The 18603-nt window shown below is 35.3% G+C and overlaps 1 protein-coding gene across 1 annotated transcript in view; it reads left to right on the top strand.

Moving 5' to 3' along the window:
* MET (MET proto-oncogene, receptor tyrosine kinase) overlaps nt 1–18603 on the top strand; it is a 128504-nt gene that overhangs the window by 65760 nt on the left and 44141 nt on the right. Inside the window, exons 3-8 of the mRNA XM_044679396.1 lie at nt 3171–3302; nt 3999–4172; nt 14793–14953; nt 16491–16593; nt 16727–16863; nt 18034–18195. Coding sequence (XP_044535331.1) covers nt 3171–3302; nt 3999–4172; nt 14793–14953; nt 16491–16593; nt 16727–16863; nt 18034–18195 — 869 coding nt within the window. The remainder of the gene's footprint in view (nt 1–3170; nt 3303–3998; nt 4173–14792; nt 14954–16490; nt 16594–16726; nt 16864–18033; nt 18196–18603) is intronic.

Genomic DNA, 18603 nt, shown 5'->3' with positions numbered 1-18603 from the left:
TATAAATATCAATTCGTAATCATTTTCTTTCATTATCTCACAGTTGCTTTTGGCCATTATCCCTGGCCCTCTAACCAAACAGCATTTTACTTAACATTTACAATGCCCCATTCTATATAGTGAAACCTGCTATTCTGGGGCCAACCCATCCAAGGAAAATTTCTCAAAATTATAATCAGTCAATCAATTAACAAACCCTTTTTAAGTACCTACTATACCCCATGTACTATTCTAAGTGCTAGGAGTGCAGAGAAAGACAAAAACAAGCAAACAAACAGATCCTGATCTCAAAGAACTGAAACCTAAAATGCAAACACCTAGGGACAAACAGGATATGTACAGGATAAATTGGAGGTCATATCAGAGGAAGAGATTAAGATGAAAGGGAATTGTTGTTCGGTCATATGTGATTCTTCATGACCCCATTTGGGGTTTTCTTGACAAAGATATTGGAATAGTTTGCCATTTATTTTTTCTGGTCATTTTACAGAGAAAGAAACTGAGGCAAACAGGGTTGAGTGACTTGCTAAGGTTGCATAACTAATAAGTGTTCGAGGCTAGATTTGATCTCAAGAAAATGTCTTCCTGGCTCTAGCCCCATCACTCTATTCACTGTACCACCTAGCTGCCCCAAAGAGAATTAGGAAAGGTATTGGGGTTTTTTCCTCAGAAGGTAGGATTTTAAATTTATTTATTTACTTACTTATTTTCAAAATTTTTATTAGTTCATTTTAAAAATTCTTTTCTTTTTAAATTTTAAATTCTAAATCATCTCCCTCCCATTTCTCCCATTCTTCCCCTACCCACCAAGGAAGCATGCAAAATAGCATAAATTGCACATATAAAATCGTACAACACATATGTCCATATTAGCCATATCATAAAAAAATCAAGAAAAATCAAGCTAGAAAATTATACATCAATTTACACTTTGAGTTCATCAGTTCTCTCTCTGGATGTGGAGAAGATTTTTTATCACAAGTTCTTTTATGTGTGTGATAGTTTTAATAATCATTATCTGACATTTCACAATCCTTTTCTTTCCTTCTCCCCTTCCCAAGATGGCAGATAATATGATATAGGTTGTGCATGTATTATCATACAATATTATCACATATCACTAATACTAGAAAAAATGCATAAGGGAAATGAAATGAAAAATGGTATGCTTCAACTGCATTCAGACTTTGTCAGTTCCTTCTCTTGTGGCGGATGGCCTTTTTCACCATGAGTCCTTTGGAATTGTCTTGGATCCTTGCTTTGCTGATAGTAGTTAAGTTATTCACAGTTAATCATCATACATTACTATTGTTATTGTGTACAACTTTCTCCTGGTTCTGCTCACTTCACATCACTACGTATAAGTCTTTCGAGGTTTTTTTTGTGATCATGCTGTTCATTATTTCTTATGGCACAATAGTATTCCTTTACAATCACATACCACAATTTGTTCAGCCATTCCCCAACTAACTGTCATCCCCTCAGTTTCCAGTTCTTTGCCTCCACAAAAAAGAGCTGCTGTAAATAATTTTGTTTGTTTAGGGCAGTTCTTTTCCTCTATTTTTCATCACTTTGAGATACAAACCTAGTGTGGTATTGTTGAGTCAAAGGGTATGCACAGTTTGATGGCCCTTTGGGAATCATGTGTTCTTTGGAATTGTCTTGGGTCACTTGATCAGAATAACCAAGATAAAAGCTAAGACTTTAGCTGAAATTTGAAGAGATCTGGGGAAACCAGGATACAGTGATGAGGAAGGAGAAAGTCCAGACATGGGATATAGCCAGTGAAAATGTACAGAATCTGGAGGTAGAGTCTCATGTTAGAAGCAGCAAAGAAACCACTTCACTATATCACAGAGTAGAAGGGTGAAGAGTAGGTGAACAAGGAGTAAGTCTTCCAGTAAGAGGTCTGGAAAGGTAAGAAATGATCAGGTTATGAAGGACTTTAAAAGCCAAACAAAAGACTTTATTTTTGACCTGGAAATAATGGGGAGTCACTGGAGGTAACCAAATAAAGGAATGACACAATCAAAACTACAGTTATGGAAAATCACTTTGATAGCCAAGTGGAGGATGGACTGGAGTGGGGGTTACTTTGAGGCAGGAAAACTGAATAGGAGGCTATTATAAGCACTTAAATGAAAAACAGGAATTATACAGATAACTTCAGTACTGTTTTTAAGCTATTGTTACAAACATCAAGCCATATTTTGTAAGCAGGCAGGAAACCAGAAATTTGTTTATAGGGCAATTCAAGTAACAATATAGCACGTGATCCCAAAATAGTTTAAAGGTCCATTTTAGCCACTCTAAAAGACTTAGACATTTATAAGGGATCCAGAATAGAACAACAAAAAAATAGTTAAGGATCTAGGAAGAAGGGAGAAAAAAATTAAACTTAATCTTAGACAAAAGAAAGAATGCTTAACATTTCCAGTACAGCAATAACCCTGTTGATAAATCACAAAAATATTTGTTACACTCCTGTTATGTGCCAGGCACTGTCTTCATCCCACTGCAAATAGAATATAGATAATAGGATGTTAGTGATGGGAAAAACCCTAGGATGCCATCTAAGACAATCTCTTCATTTTAAAAGTGAATAAACCAAGGTCCAGAGAGGTGGTGACTTGCCCAAGGCCACAAACTAGCTGGAGGAAAGGCAATCCACTCCGAAGACAGAGGAAATAGGTTCAAATCCTACCAGGGACCCTAGCTATTTATCTTTGGGCAAATCACTTAACCTCTATTAAAAAAGTGAGGCAGATCATATAGATGAACTCTGAGGTCCTTTCTATTTCTGTGATTCAATTAAAGTGGGATGGATTAGATTAGAAATAAATAAGAATTCCCTCATAGCTGTGGCTATGTTATTAAGTGAAGGAGTCTTTTGTCTTCCATTTTTTTCTCTCCCCTACACTATTTTGCACACAAGTAGACACATCCCCTCCCCAGGAAATTTCTGAAAAATTTAAGCAATTTTCTACTTCTTGCATTTTAGCCCAGAGGCAGAGGATTAATTAGAAAACAGACTGACTAAAAAGCAAGATAGACGTTTCAGATGTTGGACCAGTCATAATCTTTCTCTCATCCTGTTATCAAACTTGTCAAGGATTGTATTAAGTTTGTTGGTATAAAGGCTGGCTTTTTTCTTGCCTTTTTTCTTTCAGGTTGTGGTTTCTCGAGGACAATCAACCCCTCATGTGAATTTTCAACTGGATTCCCATCCTGTTTCTCCAGAAGTGATTGTTCAACATCCACTAAATACAGATGGCTTCACTTTGGTTATCACTGGGAAGAAGGTTAGATCTTTCCCTATTAGCTGAGGTTCTTTGCAAAAAGACACACAGTATTTACAAGTTGCTTTGGTCTTTTGTAACTTTCCACTTCCTCTTGGATTTATGTGCAGTTAGCTTCTGCCAAAGGAATTCCAAAGATCAATGAAGTCAATTTACATTTTTATACCAAGAGGACTGAACCTAAGGGAAGCCTCTGAGCCACTGCATCTTAGGTTCTCTGTTTTGCTTTCTGTCCTCTAAGATAAAAACAAACCCAGAATGAATATTAAAAACCCAATAACAGAACTGTGGTACTAACCTACAAAAGCCAGGAAATATAAATTTGGAGCTTATGTTAGAACTTCCTTGGGGTCATGATTCATCTTCCTGAAACTTGAATTTTTGTTGTTTCAAATTTACAGCAGGCAGGGCAGAATAGCTATCAAACAACAAGTATATCATTACAGGGAAAGTTTGCCAGTTAAGACTACCATTACCTTTCACCACATAGTTGCACACAGGAGAATCATGAGAATGAATGCATTGCATCTAATCCTTTAATTATCATTAGGTATTTTGGAAACAAAATTTGTCTAGTGTAACAGCCATAATAATAGACACTACAAAGTAATATATTTAGTGGGTCTTTGCTATACTTGATCTCTGTTTAATGATTTGAAAATTTACATTTGGAAATATTTTCCTAACCTTTATCCACAGATAACCAAGATCCCATTGAATGGTCTAGGCTGTGATCATTTCAAATCCTGCAGTCAGTGCCTCTCAGCCCCTCCTTTTGTGCAGTGCACTTGGTGCCATAATCAATGTGTGAAATCTGAGGAATGTGCCACCGAGCTAGGGAATCAGGATATTTGTCTGCCTACTATTTATGAGGTAAAGTTTTAAGTTTCTCTGTTAAATTTTGCTTTAGAATTTTTTTTTTTACCCTGGTCGAGCATTTCTGTTATTGTCCCAATAAGGGTGAAGGGCAAAAACTTAAAAAGGAAAAGAAAACTGGTATTTCCATGAACCATGGCCATCAATGAAATAATACATGTCTGTTTGATTGCAGCCTTCTGTCTATATCCTGATTAGAAAAATGCCATTTAGCCTGGAGCCTAAATTGGCACTCGCTATCCAGGGATCTCCTATGATAGCCATACTCTCTTAAGTGTTATCTGTCTAGTGATTCCTTTTGTGCTAGGCCTCTGGGATGAAAAGATGAAAAATTATACATTCTATACCCTCAAAGAGCTTACAGTCTAATAAGCAAGCAAGACAGTGATTTCAATTGAACAAGCATTAATTGAGCAACCATGATGTGCCTAGCACCATGTTAGATACTAGAGATACAAAGTAAAAAGTAAAAGCTTCCCAAGAAGCTTACCTTCTACCAGAAGGTAACATGTATCAAATATATGTAGTAATGCAAACTAGAATATGATAAGGGCATAGGAAAAGTAAAAAAATGAAAGAGTTGCCGTGTGATCCTGAGCAAGTCATTTAACCACCATTGACTAGCCATTACCATTTTCTGCCTTGAAACCAATACACAGCATTGATTCTAAGATGGAAAGTAAAGGTTTAAAAAAAAAAGAAAGAAAGAAAAAGAAAGAAAGAATTGAGGAGAAGGAATCCTAGGTGATAAGCATAGGTAGTAAGTAGCCATTATCACAAATAAGCAAGTTAGAAGGAGGGGCAGGTTGGAGAGGGAAAGACAATGATTTCAGTGCTTAGATATGTTCAGTTTGAGGTACAAGCAGGACATCCAGGTAGAGATTTACTGAAAAGATTAGAAATGTAAGATTTCCTTATTTAAGAGTCAGAAAGCAGTGAAGGGAAACAGAGGAAATAATCAAGGATAAAAGAGGCAAGCCAGGATAGCAAAGTATCATGGAGTCCAAAGGAGAGTTGTTCAAATGCTGAAGAAAGGAAAAAAAGGATAATAATTATAAAAAAGCCATAGTTTGGGAAATGTAGGAGATCACTAAAGAGTTTGAAGGGAAAAAATTCAGCAGAGCACTTGGGACAAAATCCAGATTACAATGAGTTGAGGAATATTAAGGGAATAGAGACAAATAGTATTAATAACTCTTTTTACAAAGGAAAGCTGCATTAGGGAGATGGATGGACTCTTGTTGTTTTGGAAAGGGGAGGGAGGGAGAAGCATGTTCATAGACTAAGGGGAAAGGGCCAGTAGAGAGAGAGACAGACAGACAGACAGACAGACAGACAGACAGACAGACAGACAGACAGACAGAGACAGAGACAGAGACAGAGTAAGTAAAGGCAAGAGAGAGTGGTGGAAATCGATAGAGCAGAGAGAGAGGAGTGAAAAGAGAAAGGGTGTTTGGTATATCAAAGAAGAAAGATGAAGGAACTCAAGCCTAATGTCTTTAGTCAACTAAGTAAAAAAGAAGAAGCAAGGTCACTGAGCAGCAGCACTTCCAACTTTGCTGAGAATCTTGGCTAATGAGCATAGGGTCTGTTCACATAACGAGCCCCATTATTCCTCTCTACTTGGCTACATACCCTGTTACTTCTCCAACCACCACTTCCTGGATTCCTTGGGACCCATTTCCAAGTGGTTTAGGACCTCCAGACACTCAGTTGCCAAACAAGAACCTTTTCCTAGCAACTTGTGGAATGAGCTGGAATGTTCCATCTATTCAGTAAGGTGACTGATAATGGAAAAAATGTGTGGACCAAAAGAGATAAATGACTGAAGCCTCCCTACCTGACCACAGCTTAGATGGGGTTTTACTGACAATTCTGGGGGCAAATCAGTCTTGATGGCCGTTGTCAGTCAAGTGCATGGAAGAGACATTGTCAGCGATGACCGTAGACCTTCCACAGTGACATTTAGAACAAGAGTAAAAAATAATGACGCAAGAAATGTCGCTACCTACCCACATTTGCGATCCGTTGCTGTCATGACCTCATTCTTAAAACTGTTGTATTGCTTATTTGAAGCTGTTTTGGGTGCTGTGTTCATCTCTACGAGAAAATTCACTAAAAGAACACACACACACACACACCCTCCCCCTGAAAAAGAAAAAAAAAATTAAACTGTAATCACTTTCCTGGGTAAGACTGAATGTGTCTTTTCCCCGCCTGGAAAATTTCATTTAGTATATAACAGTTGGATTTCACTGTCTCTAACTCCTGTGAAATGGGAAAGTTATAGGTTTCTATCGTCTGGATCAAGTCCATAAGTAAACAAAGTTTACAAGTCAGAACAAGAGCTGGTATCAGAGCTCCTGGCTGTTTTCATTTAGCTATGGTTTCAAGCAAGATGCATACTGGGTGATTGTTCACTTAACCAAATCATTTTCGTTTAAGTAAAACACAATTATTAAGACCAAGTTTGATAAGACAATGGGCAAACTAAAGGCAAGTAAATAAATGAAGACATCCCCTAACTTATTCATGCCCTTTTGTCTTTACTTAATGTGCCTACTTGGTAAAAAGGAATTTTACTCTTTTATGAACATTGGGCCATGTAAATAGAGGTGGCAATTTGAAACACTAGAAATCTGAGCTCTGACAGCCAAGTGACAGGCAGAGGGGTGAGGGGGAAGTGGGCGTGGGTGTTTTCAATTGTCACCTCTACTTTATTTAAAAATTAGACAAGGTGGCTTTTTAAATGAAGGAAGCATGTTGGTAAAAGGGTGACCTGTGCAAGTGAAACATTTAATACTTATAAGTATGCTTCTCATGCCGTCAGTCATAAAGGCTACACTGGAGTGGTAAAAATAAATTAAACTTTTTGGGAGTCAAGTTGAATAAAGTGACTTAAAACGTCTGCTTCTCTGGAACCAGTTTACCCAGATAGTATTAGAAGTGCTAATAAAATTTGTTTTAATCCCCAGGTGCTCATAAATTATAAAGCCATGATGTCTAAGTGCACTTTTCTTCATTGCTATTGTATTTCTGCTCCAAAGAGCAAGAAATCGAAAGGTTTTTAGCTATCCAGGCTCTTTTGATAGCATAATATTTTTCTATATTCTAAATATAAGTAATATTTATCATAAACATATATAAATGTTTTAATAGAAATATGATTATTTACAAAAAACCATTTCATCTATCTAAAATAAATATAAATATATTTTCTTTATTTCACTACAATGGACTTTCTTCTTCCCTCTGCTTGCACCTTCTATAAATCCACTACTAATATATTTGAATCTTCTAAAAGATTGAATTATGGCATTCACAGGTTTGTAAAGCTTGCTTCAAGACTGTTGGGGGGAAAATAATGCAGCTGAGAATATAAATCCCCTTTGCTTCATAGTTGTTAGTGAGATTTCATGCTCTGCTAGACCATGACGTTTACATTCTTGCTGAAAAAAAAAAGATTATTCATCTTTTTCTAATCTGCTTAAAGTCCATGTGCATAAAATTCAACTGATGTATCAAGTTTAGCTCTCCAATAAACACAGGATAGGTTGCTTTAAAGAATATACAAAGTTCAATCCCCAAAATCTTTTACAATTCCACAAAGGAGAGTTTTAGGAATGCAAGTCAATTAACTTATTGTTTTAAGCACATCATCTGATCTTGAATTTAAGGAACATACAGGAGAGACTTCTCAAAACGAGCATTTTTCAATATATTCTACATACATATTACAAAAAAAAAAACATGTCTTGTAGATTAAATCCAATTCTGGGAGACCAACAAAACCACACCTTCCTTGATCAGAAAGTTTGAAGATAAATGGGCCACTGGGAAAAGGGTGGCCTATTCAAGTGAAACATTTAATACCTATAAAATATACATCATATGTAACCATTTCCATCCTAAAGTGAGAAGAAAGTTGTATTCTTCTAATGACATTGACAGTACTTGTGTGTGTGCGTGTGTTAGAGGAGTTTCTTTAATTCATTTTTTGAAAAATAAAAAACTTTACCTTCCTTCTTAGAATCAGTATTATGTATTGGTTCTAAGGCAGAAGAACAACAGTAAGAACTAGGGAAGGGGAGTTAAGTGACTTGCCCAGGGTCACACAGCTAGGAAGTATCTGAGTCCAGTCTTTAACTCGTTTTTAATGAACTAAACTTTGAGTGATTTAAACGTATTATTTGAACAAGAGACACAAGGTAGTCAAATCTTAGACAATGAGTAAAATCAATAATGCCACTTTTATATGAAAGGAAAGTATAGATTCAATGCAGCTTATTCTTCTCTCCCTAAAGAGATGGAGGATCCAGCCTAAAAAAACTTCTTATTAGATAACCAACCCTTGTACCTTACATCCTCTCTCACATTCTCAGGAAAAGTATCATCTCCAAACTGCTAAACATGTTCTCAGCTCCATAGACCACTACCACTTCTTTCTTTAGCTTACATTGGAAAGTTATCTACCTACTCCTCTCACTCCCAAAAAAAATTCAAAGAAATTCTTATTTAATTGCCTTGAGGGAGAAGAATTAGTCCAAACTTTTTTAAAGAAAAAAAGTTTTATTGATGTTTTGTTTATTCATTATAAACATTTACAGATTACCCTCACCGTATAAGAGATCTCTTATAATAAAGTAAATAAAACAATTAACCAAACCAAGCATACAGTAACTTCATCTGAATGTATATGGAACACACTCCACACCTATGGCAACAGCTACCTATTTTTACATTTTTTTAAATGAACCAAAATCGATTTTCTCTCCTTACCCTACAAAGAGAGAGAGAGAGAGACAGAGAGAGAGAGAGAGAGAGAGAGAGAGAGAGACAGAGACAGAGAGAGACAGAGACAGAGAGAGACAGAGAGACAGAGAGACAGAGAGACAGAGAGACAGAGACAGAGACAGAGAGACAGAGACAGAGACAAAGACAGAGAGACAGAGACAGAGACAGAGACAGAGAGACAGAGAGTCAGAGAGATAGAGAGAAAAAAATCCTTATATGCATAGTCAGGCAAAACAAATTCCCTCATTGGTTGTTTATAATTATGTTCTCATTCTGTCCGTATGTAAATTCTCATTTTGTTCCCTAAAACTATCACCTTTCTGTCAAGGGATATCAGGAGGCTTAATCATTGATCTTTCAGTCATGTATGGTCATTGTATTAATCATCATTCTTTTTAGCTTTTTGTTCTCCTGGTTCTGCCCATTTCATTCTTCAGCAATTTATACAAGTTCTTAAAATTATTAATTTTTACAAGATTAATGTCATAATATAAATCCTTCTTCTGGAACTGCTTACTTCTCTCTATGTGAGTTCATATAAGTCTTTCCATTTCTCTTTGAAATAATTTGTTTCACCATTTCTCAAAGTGCAAGAAAGGCAAAGTAGATGACAAAGTTGACATTTTGAGTTTAGACTGTTGAGAGGGGGTCAGGGGAGGAAATAAACTTTTATGTGGTGCTATTTGTAGGTGCTATTTTCCCTCTCTTATAGCTGAGAAAACTTTTAATCAGAGGATAAGTGACTTGCCCAGGGTCATACAGCTAATGTATCTAAGGCTAAATTTGAACCTAGATCTTGCTGACTCCGGGTCCAAAACCCCACTGATCCATGTTTAAACAGACATTTTACAATCTCCATCATTAAGGTATGTAGTATCACTACTTCTAAACTATCAGATGCTAGAAAAGATTCCTCTTCCAAGATCACCAAATTCCCTTTCACTTTGCCTAGTATCTGCAGAATAGAGTGGTAGCTAGATTTCATTTCAGGTACAGGGGTAAAAAGTGAACCTAGGCAGCAATATCAGGCCAAAATGAGCCCATGGCAGCTGTTTTCAGTAAAGAAAAAAACCTTCATTAGAATAAGGAATAGCAGCTGCAATGACTACCTTAGGCTGAATAGATCCCTATGAGGCTTAGACGTCTTGTTCTCTCCTACTGGATTTCTAACAAAATAATAAATGGATTTCTCTAGCACTTTTCACTTGGCCAAAGATGGAAGAGGTAAATCTTTGTGGAAAAAAAAAACTGTGTAATGGATTTTATGGATAAAATAGCAATCACTAAAGTTTTACTCTAAGACCTTAAAGGGGTTTGGTAACAAGTGTAAGTTAAGCCTTTAGTTTGCAATTATTTGCTTGGAAGGGTTGGGAATGTTTGCAAATTTGAATTTTGTTAAGAGCTCACATAAATCATAAAGGAATAGCTCTTAGACTTTTACTGAGCGTGCCTTAGCAAATACCTTTACTGCTTTTTGTACAGCCTCTAGAGTGGGGCTCTGCTTTTCCCACCATTGTTATATTTTACAGCACAATTTACAATATACCCCCTAAAAGAGCATTTCCTTTCAGATTGTCACAAGGCTATTGACAAGCTTATTTTTGACTTGATAATAGAAGGGGCTTGTTGTTGTTGTTGTTTAATTTTAGATTTGACCAAAGAACACTTGTCCTGTAAACTTCAAAACGCCCTGAGTGCTATCTAATTTCAGAGTTGCTAAAGTTTCAGCAGTAGATGAAAGCTTTGCTTTCACCAGAAAAAAAAAATGAGTCTCCATTAACTCTTTGAGAGACTATATGCATATCTGTTTCTGCCAATAATAAAATTATCATTCAATGAAAATGTTAGCATTGCAGTTTTCTTAATGGTAGATAAGCTTTGGAAGAAAATTATAACTACTACTGTTCAGAATTCATTCAATGCTTACTTTTTTTAACCCTTACCTTCTGTCTTACAATTGTTATTAAATATCAGTTCCAAGACAGAAAAGTTACAAAGGCTAGATAATTGAGGTTAAGTGACTAGCCTAGGGTCACACAGCTAGGAAGCATCTAAGGCCAGATTTGAACCCAGGTCATTCCATCTCCAGGCGTGGCACTCTAAACATGGAGTCACCTAGCTGCCACTCAATGCTTACTTTTGGGATTTCAAAAGTTCCTAACAGGGAATGTTTATTACTACTATGGAATGAAAGTCATAACCTCATCATTATAAATTATTGAGTAAGAATCAGAATTTTGCAGATTTGCAGAGAACAAAAATCTCTCTGACCCAGTTAAATACTGGTATCTTTCCCTCTTCTGTCTCTATGCCTTTACCCATTATACTTTCTACACCCAGAGTAGACCACTTGGTTGCCCCCATTTCTGTAGAAGTTCCTAAGAAGTCTTTCTTGGAGTTAGAAAGAGAACTCCATTTAAAATCACTCTAGACAATCAATATAAATGCCTGGGAATCTACTGGCCAAGACAAATTCAGGAATTATATGACCATAACTACAAAACACTCTTCACACACACACACACACACACACAAAAAAAAACTAGATCCAAACAATAGGAAAAACATCAATTGCTCATGAGTAGGACAAGCTAATATAATAAAAATGACAATCCTGCCTAAACTCATTTATTTATCCAGTGCTCTACCTATCAAACTACCAAGAACTTTTTTATAGAATTAGGAGTCTTTCTTGGCCATCCCTCCCACTGGAAGGTAATGTCACCTGTTGAATTTCTCTCCTTTGCCCCATCACATTTTCATTTAGGTGCATATATATGTTTTTATACCACTTGAAGTTCTCCAAGGGGTTCCTTTCTCAACTACATTTGGTCTCTGGCATTGTTGGGATATTTGTTCCCATAACTCATAGCCCCTGCTGATACTTCCCTTACCAGACCAAACAAATGACCGTGAATTCTTAGTAGAGATACTTAGTTAAACAGAAGAATGGGTCAATAAGAGGAAATTGCAAAGGTTATTAAACACTATCATTGCCACCCCTATTCAGGACTCACATGGAGCCCTCAGTAACTCCTGAATGGTTTTAGGGAATCACACCACAGTACTAGAGAATGCTGGGCTTCCTGGCATGGTACCAAAAGCTAATATTTGTTGACAACAATACACAATACTTTATCTCCTGACTTTGTACCTTCACAGTGACTGTCTCTCAAGACACTTCTGCCTCTTTGAATCTCTAGTTTACTCCAGAACTCATCGTAAATGCTTACTTTTACTTAAGATCCAAATTGCCTACCTCTCCCACCTGCCGCTCATTAACTTTTTGGGTGAGCAACTAAGTGGTACATTGAATAGAGCACTAGGGCTAGAGTCAGAAAGTAATAAATTCAAATCTAGCTTCAGACACTTGATAACTGTGACCCTGGGCAAGTCACTTAATTTCTATCTGCTCAATTTCCTCCTCTGTAAAATGAGGATAATTTCCTCCTCTGTAAAATGAGGCACCTACCTCCCCAGGATTGTTGTGGGAATCAAATGACATAATAATTTTAAAGCACTTAGCACAGTGTGTGGCACTATATAAATGTTAGATATTGTTATATACTTATCATAGGATTATAGGATCACAAATATAGAACTAGAAGGGGCCTTAAAGATAATTTACCTAGTTCATTCCCACTTCCCCATTTTATATAGTTGAAGAAGCAGCCGTAGAGAAGTTAAGAGATTTGCCCAAAGTAAGCAGCAAAGCAAGGAATTCTAACTTAGGACCTGGGACTCCAAAGGGAGCTCTCTTTGCATGACTATACTGCTTTATATATATTTATATATATATATATATATATATATATTTATATATATATATATGTTTGGTCTGGTAAGGGAAGTATCAGCATCATATATATACATATATATATGTTATCTTTTCCATTCAGATATTAGAATATAAATACTTTGAGCACAGAAATTGGTTCATTTTTGTCTTTGTGTCACCAGTGCCTGACATTTAGCAGGTATCTAATAAATGCTTCTTGACTGATTAATTGATTGAACATTTATCCCATGCTCAGATACCTCCCCTTGCATAGCATATTTTCTCCTAATGCACTATGGAGTCCTCAAAGACAGAAGCTATCATTTTTTCAGCTTTATGTCCCAAGGCTTTGTAACATAATAGGCTCTTAATAAATATCCATTGTCTTGAACTGAATTGAACTTTACATNCATTTATATATATATATATATATATATATATATATGTTTGGTCTGGTAAGGGAAGTATCAGCATCATATATATACATATATATATGTTATCTTTTCCATTCAGATATTAGAATATAAATACTTTGAGCACAGAAATTGGTTCATTTTTGTCTTTGTGTCACCAGTGCCTGACATTTAGCAGGTATCTAATAAATGCTTCTTGACTGATTAATTGATTGAACATTTATCCCATGCTCAGATACCTCCCCTTGCATAGCATATTTTCTCCTAATGCACTATGGAGTCCTCAAAGACAGAAGCTATCATTTTTTCAGCTTTATGTCCCAAGGCTTTGCAACATAATAGGCTCTTAATAAATATCCATTGTCTTGAACTGAATTGAACTTTACATATACTAAATATAAAAGGAGATTGTTTTAACCTTTATGTGAATTATATATTATATATTATGTGAATCTGCGATTGAGATAATGCCACACGAAGGAATTATCACACACTGACCTGGGCACTAGCTCTGAGCCTAACCATTTGGAATACACTTCAGGAACTTGCTGGCTGGTCCAATTTGGATCAAAAGAGTCTGATATTCTGGGAGCTAGTCTTCTCCAAAAGGCTTCTCAGCGGATATTTCATTTTAGTGTGGCCCAAGCTATCTAGTACATCCCCACGAAGGAAATTTAATCTGCTTCTTCCTCCCTCTTACCAGAAGCGAGGGTGCCAGATCCATCCGTAAGTATTTCAGCATATTGTATAGTTTTTTCCAGGTGCTTTGGAATTTGGAATCATTCTGCCTTTAATGGAAATTGTATTTCAAATAGAGTGGGTTAATGGAAGGAGTATAGAGCAGTCCTGTCAAATTAAAAAAGAAACTGAACCATTAACAGCCACATATTAACCTTATCAATGCTCTGTGGTATTTTTATCTTAAATGTTTCCCAGTTCCATTTTAATTTCATTTTGCAGGTCCACATGTTTGACACTTCTGATCTAGAACATGGGGGAAGGGGGAAAGTATTGTACTTGGCCTCACAAGATTTGGGGTCAAGTACAGACTCCACTATGTAGAGGCAACTAGGTGGCACAGTGGATAGAATGTGGGGCCAGGAATGAACAAAACTCATTTTTCTAAGTCCAAATCTAGCCTGGATACTTAAAAGCTACATGGCCCTGGGCAAGTCACTGAACCCTGTTTACCTCAGTTTCCTCATCTGTAAAATGAGCTGAAGAAGGAAATGGCAAATCATTCCAGTATCTTTGCCAAGAAAATCTTAACTGGGATGACAAAGAGTTAGACACAATTGAAACAACTGAATAACAATAGGCTCCACTATAGATTTTCTGTAAAATATCATGTATGTCCCCTAGCCTCTCCAAACAACCCTTTACATCTTTAAAATGGAACCAGCACTACTTTCAGTACAGCCTTTAAAAGTAAGGAAAGGGCTTTATATGTATGTACAACTATTGTCATTCTCTGCCTCTTTCTTACCCTATTCAGTTATTTCACTGTCAAAAAGAAATGTTCACAGCAGCCAAAACAATGCTAGTCATAAATGTGCAACTTTAAATGTTCATCACATATTTGAAAGCCATTTTTTTTTATTTTGAATGAAGTATTTTTTTTCTACTTTGCAGATTCTCCCAACTAGTGCACCCCTGGAGGGTGGCACAACTTTGACGGTGTGTGGCTGGGATTTTGGATTAAGAAAAAATAATAAATTCGATTTTAGAAAAACCAAAGTTCTCATTGGAAATGAGAGCTGCATATTGAATACAAGTGAGAGCACTACCAATAAGTAAGATCATTAAGATGATTTCCTATCTTTATGTGCTTGTAAAGAGTGTCTGTTTTCATAAGAAGGCTTGAAAAAAATATTGCCTAGTTAGAATGAAGGGAAAAAAGAAGCCACGATTTTGGGATGGTTTCATGTATTAGATGTTTCAAGTTAATTTGAAAGAGTAATGTTCACGTAGAGTGAGTTGACCTTTGGAAGAATTAAAGATTTCAAAGGAATTTTCACAAGAGAAATATGCTAGCAATCACCTCCCATATCAGGGAAGGTACACTTTTTTAGAAGGTTGGAATCTATCTTTTCTAAATTTCTTCCTTTAAAGCTATAAAGATGTAGTTCCACAAGTGGATTATATTGTCAGCTCAGTTTAAATCCAGAATTTTCCATAAGCTATGCCTCCCATAGTGCATCAAGGACCTCCAAAGCTTGTAAATTGAGTAATACAATGAAACTTCCAAAAAGGTAGGGGCATCTGGTTAAAAATCCAATTTGGCAGCTTGCCCACCAAATCCTATAAATTGGAAGTGGAGCAAAATTAGTTCTAAGGGAAAGAAAAGACTAAGTTATCCATATTACTAAGATTAAGACATCAAGTATGACATTTTGCATATTTCAGTTTTTGTCACAGAAAAAAAATTCTTAGTGAAACTTTCTTACTAAATTCTACTAATATTACTTTAGAACTCTGATTATGTTTATCATTACAGTATAATTTTCTATGAAATTAGAGTAGGGAAAGCAATTTTCTTATAATGATTGTATAGCTGTTGTGAGTCAAATGAGATAAAAATATAAAGCACTTTATGAACCTTTAAGTGCAATGGAAATGTCAAATATAATAATAATAGTAGTAGCTCATGCTTTAACATTTACAAAGCACTTTCCATGTTACCTCATTTGATATTCACAACAACTTATGAGGCAAAAACTATTGTTATCCCTATAGTGTTATTGTTTTAAAATGTTGACACCTAATTCATATGGCTACTCCCTCAAAAACATTGAATAATTCAGACTAATTGTGTATTAAGTGCATTGTAATTTAATTTTTATTATGTACAATAATATGAACCGGTAGTGGTATCAAGGAAAAAGTTATGCCTAATCTGAATGAATGAATATATAGATATCATTCATAATTAACATATTGCTTACTCTAAAATATATTGTCAAAGTTCTTTTTTAAAAATTTATCGTACATAAACCAAGCGCTCCCTTTGAAATTTTTGTGACAAAAAAAAATTTCTTCTTAGACAGTACAAAGGGAAATATCTCGATCTGCATTTGAATTATGAAATTTGAATGATTAATATAAAGAAATATGAGTTTATTGTTTTGATATAAATCTACATTATTTCTCTTTTCTAATCTTTAAAATCTAATTATTTTTATATTACAATAAGCTTAAAGAATTAGAATTCTATGATTTCTGCTTTTATGCATACAGATTTGATACTTCATAATATCCGGTAAATATTTAAAAACAGAAACTAGAAAATACCTTCTCCATAAAATATCTTGATTTTTTTTTTTCTTAAAGGCTGAAATGTACTGTTGGACCTGCTAAGAATCTGCATTTCAATGTATCCATCATTATTTCAAATGGTCGAGAAACAACACAATTTAATACATTCTCTTATGTGGTAAGATCAACTATTACTCTTCTCAGAAGATGAATAATTTAATTGATTGTTATTCAAAATATTTTGCTTCTGTTAACTATTAGAGATCTAAAGATAATAAATGCATTGTTTTAATTTTCTGTTTTGCATTCAGGATCCTATAATAACAAATATTTCTCCAAGCTATGGTCCCAAGGCTGGTGGCACATTACTTACCTTAACTGGGAAATATCTAAACAGTGGAAATTCTAGATGTATTTCAATTGGTGGAAAATCATGTATTTTAAAAAGGTGCTGTAAATATATTTCAATTATTTCATCTACTTAGTCAAATGAATTTGTCTCAAAATTAAAATGTCAAGCAATTTTCAAATGGTAATTTTTTGTGCAGAAAATTGTTTTTTAATGTTCCATTTGCTTTTATAGTAAGTAAATTATTCTCGATATGCTCCCCTCTACTCATCTTTCTTCCTCTTTCTTGGTGCTTTTTATTGATTTTCACCTATAGGACTATGGTAACCAATAACTATGTAAAAAAGAAAAACCAGTCCCTTCAGATTTATAACCAATTATCCTTGATCATTGCAAGAAAAAAAGGGAGGGACATAGAGTACAGGAGGATACTTCTGCTCAGCAAAATTATAATGGTTCTAGTAAATGAATATAGAAAAATATAGAGTACTAAATAAATGACTTAAAACACCAATATTGCAAGAGACTAGGGTAACAATTTTATTATATGCATACATACACACACACACACACACACACACACACACACACACACACAGTCAAAATTTTATTCCTCTAAACCAGTGATTCCCAAAGTGGGCACTACCACCCCCTGGTGGGTGCTGCAGCAATCTAGCAAGGTGGTGATGGCCACAGGTGCATTTATCTTTCCTATTAATTGCTATTAAATTTTTTTTTAAATTCAATTTCCAGGGGGCTAAGTAATATTTTTTCTGGAAAGGGAGCAGTAGGTCAAAAAAGTTTGGGAATCACTGCAGTCTAAACCATGATAAACCTGAAATGAGGAGATTCTTTCTAAGTAAGCACTGTAAGAGGTAGCAATGCACATTGGGAAAAGTAATACACTTGAAATCATGAAAATACTGGGTTCCTATTCTGCTTCTGGCACTTAATAATACTGTGATCCTGTGCAAGATTATAGGGGTGCTTCTCTAAGCCTCAGTTTCTTAATCTGTTAAATGGAGAAGATGGTTCCTTTTTTTAATGACCATCAAAATAATACAATGTATATAGAATGATTTGTAAAATAAAATGCCATGTGGTTTTGCTCTTACTTAAATATTATTAGCCAAATCAGAACTTGCCTTTTAGAAACCATAAATGGCCAATATTCATATTTACTCATATAATTTGAGAATATAGAATTTTAAAGTATTTGTTCCCTTTAATGATCAATACCTATTCCCTTCATTTTTTTTTTTGGTCCAGTGTGTCTCATAGCAGTCTAGAATGTTACACTCCTCCTCAAACCATTCCCAATGAGTACCCTATTAAAATGAAAATCGACTTAGCCAATCGAGAAGCCTACAGTTTTACATACAAAGAGGACCCCATTGTTCATGAAATACATCCAACCAAATCTTTTCTTAGGTAAGTAAAAGTAGATGTGGGGAAAAATGACATGAGAGAACTATAGAATAATGAAGAGAAATTGCCATTTTATCTCTGGCTTTATTTTGCAGATGGCCTTCCAGTTTTAAAAGAATTTTCTTCAGTTTCTGAGCACAGTTTAATTTTGTTAATGTTACTTTGCACTCAGGAAAACATTTCCCTCCTATTCTATCAAACGTTTCCATTGATTCCAGCAAAACAGATTAACAGAGGAATGGAATATGTATATATACATATTGTATACATACCTATACTTGTGTATTGTATGAATTTCCTTGTGATAATTTGACTTACACACTAATGTGGAACCACATTCATTTTTCTGCTTTTCAATGTATTCTCACCCCAATGGTCCTGAACACATCCTTTATGCAGACCAGCTTAGCT

The sequence above is a fragment of the Gracilinanus agilis genome, chromosome 5 (assembly GCF_016433145.1).
Source record: "Gracilinanus agilis isolate LMUSP501 chromosome 5, AgileGrace, whole genome shotgun sequence".
Taxonomy (NCBI): Eukaryota; Metazoa; Chordata; class Mammalia; order Didelphimorphia; family Didelphidae; genus Gracilinanus; species Gracilinanus agilis.
The sequence above is the reverse complement of the archived record's forward strand: the minus strand, read 5'-3'. Positions and strand labels throughout refer to the sequence as shown.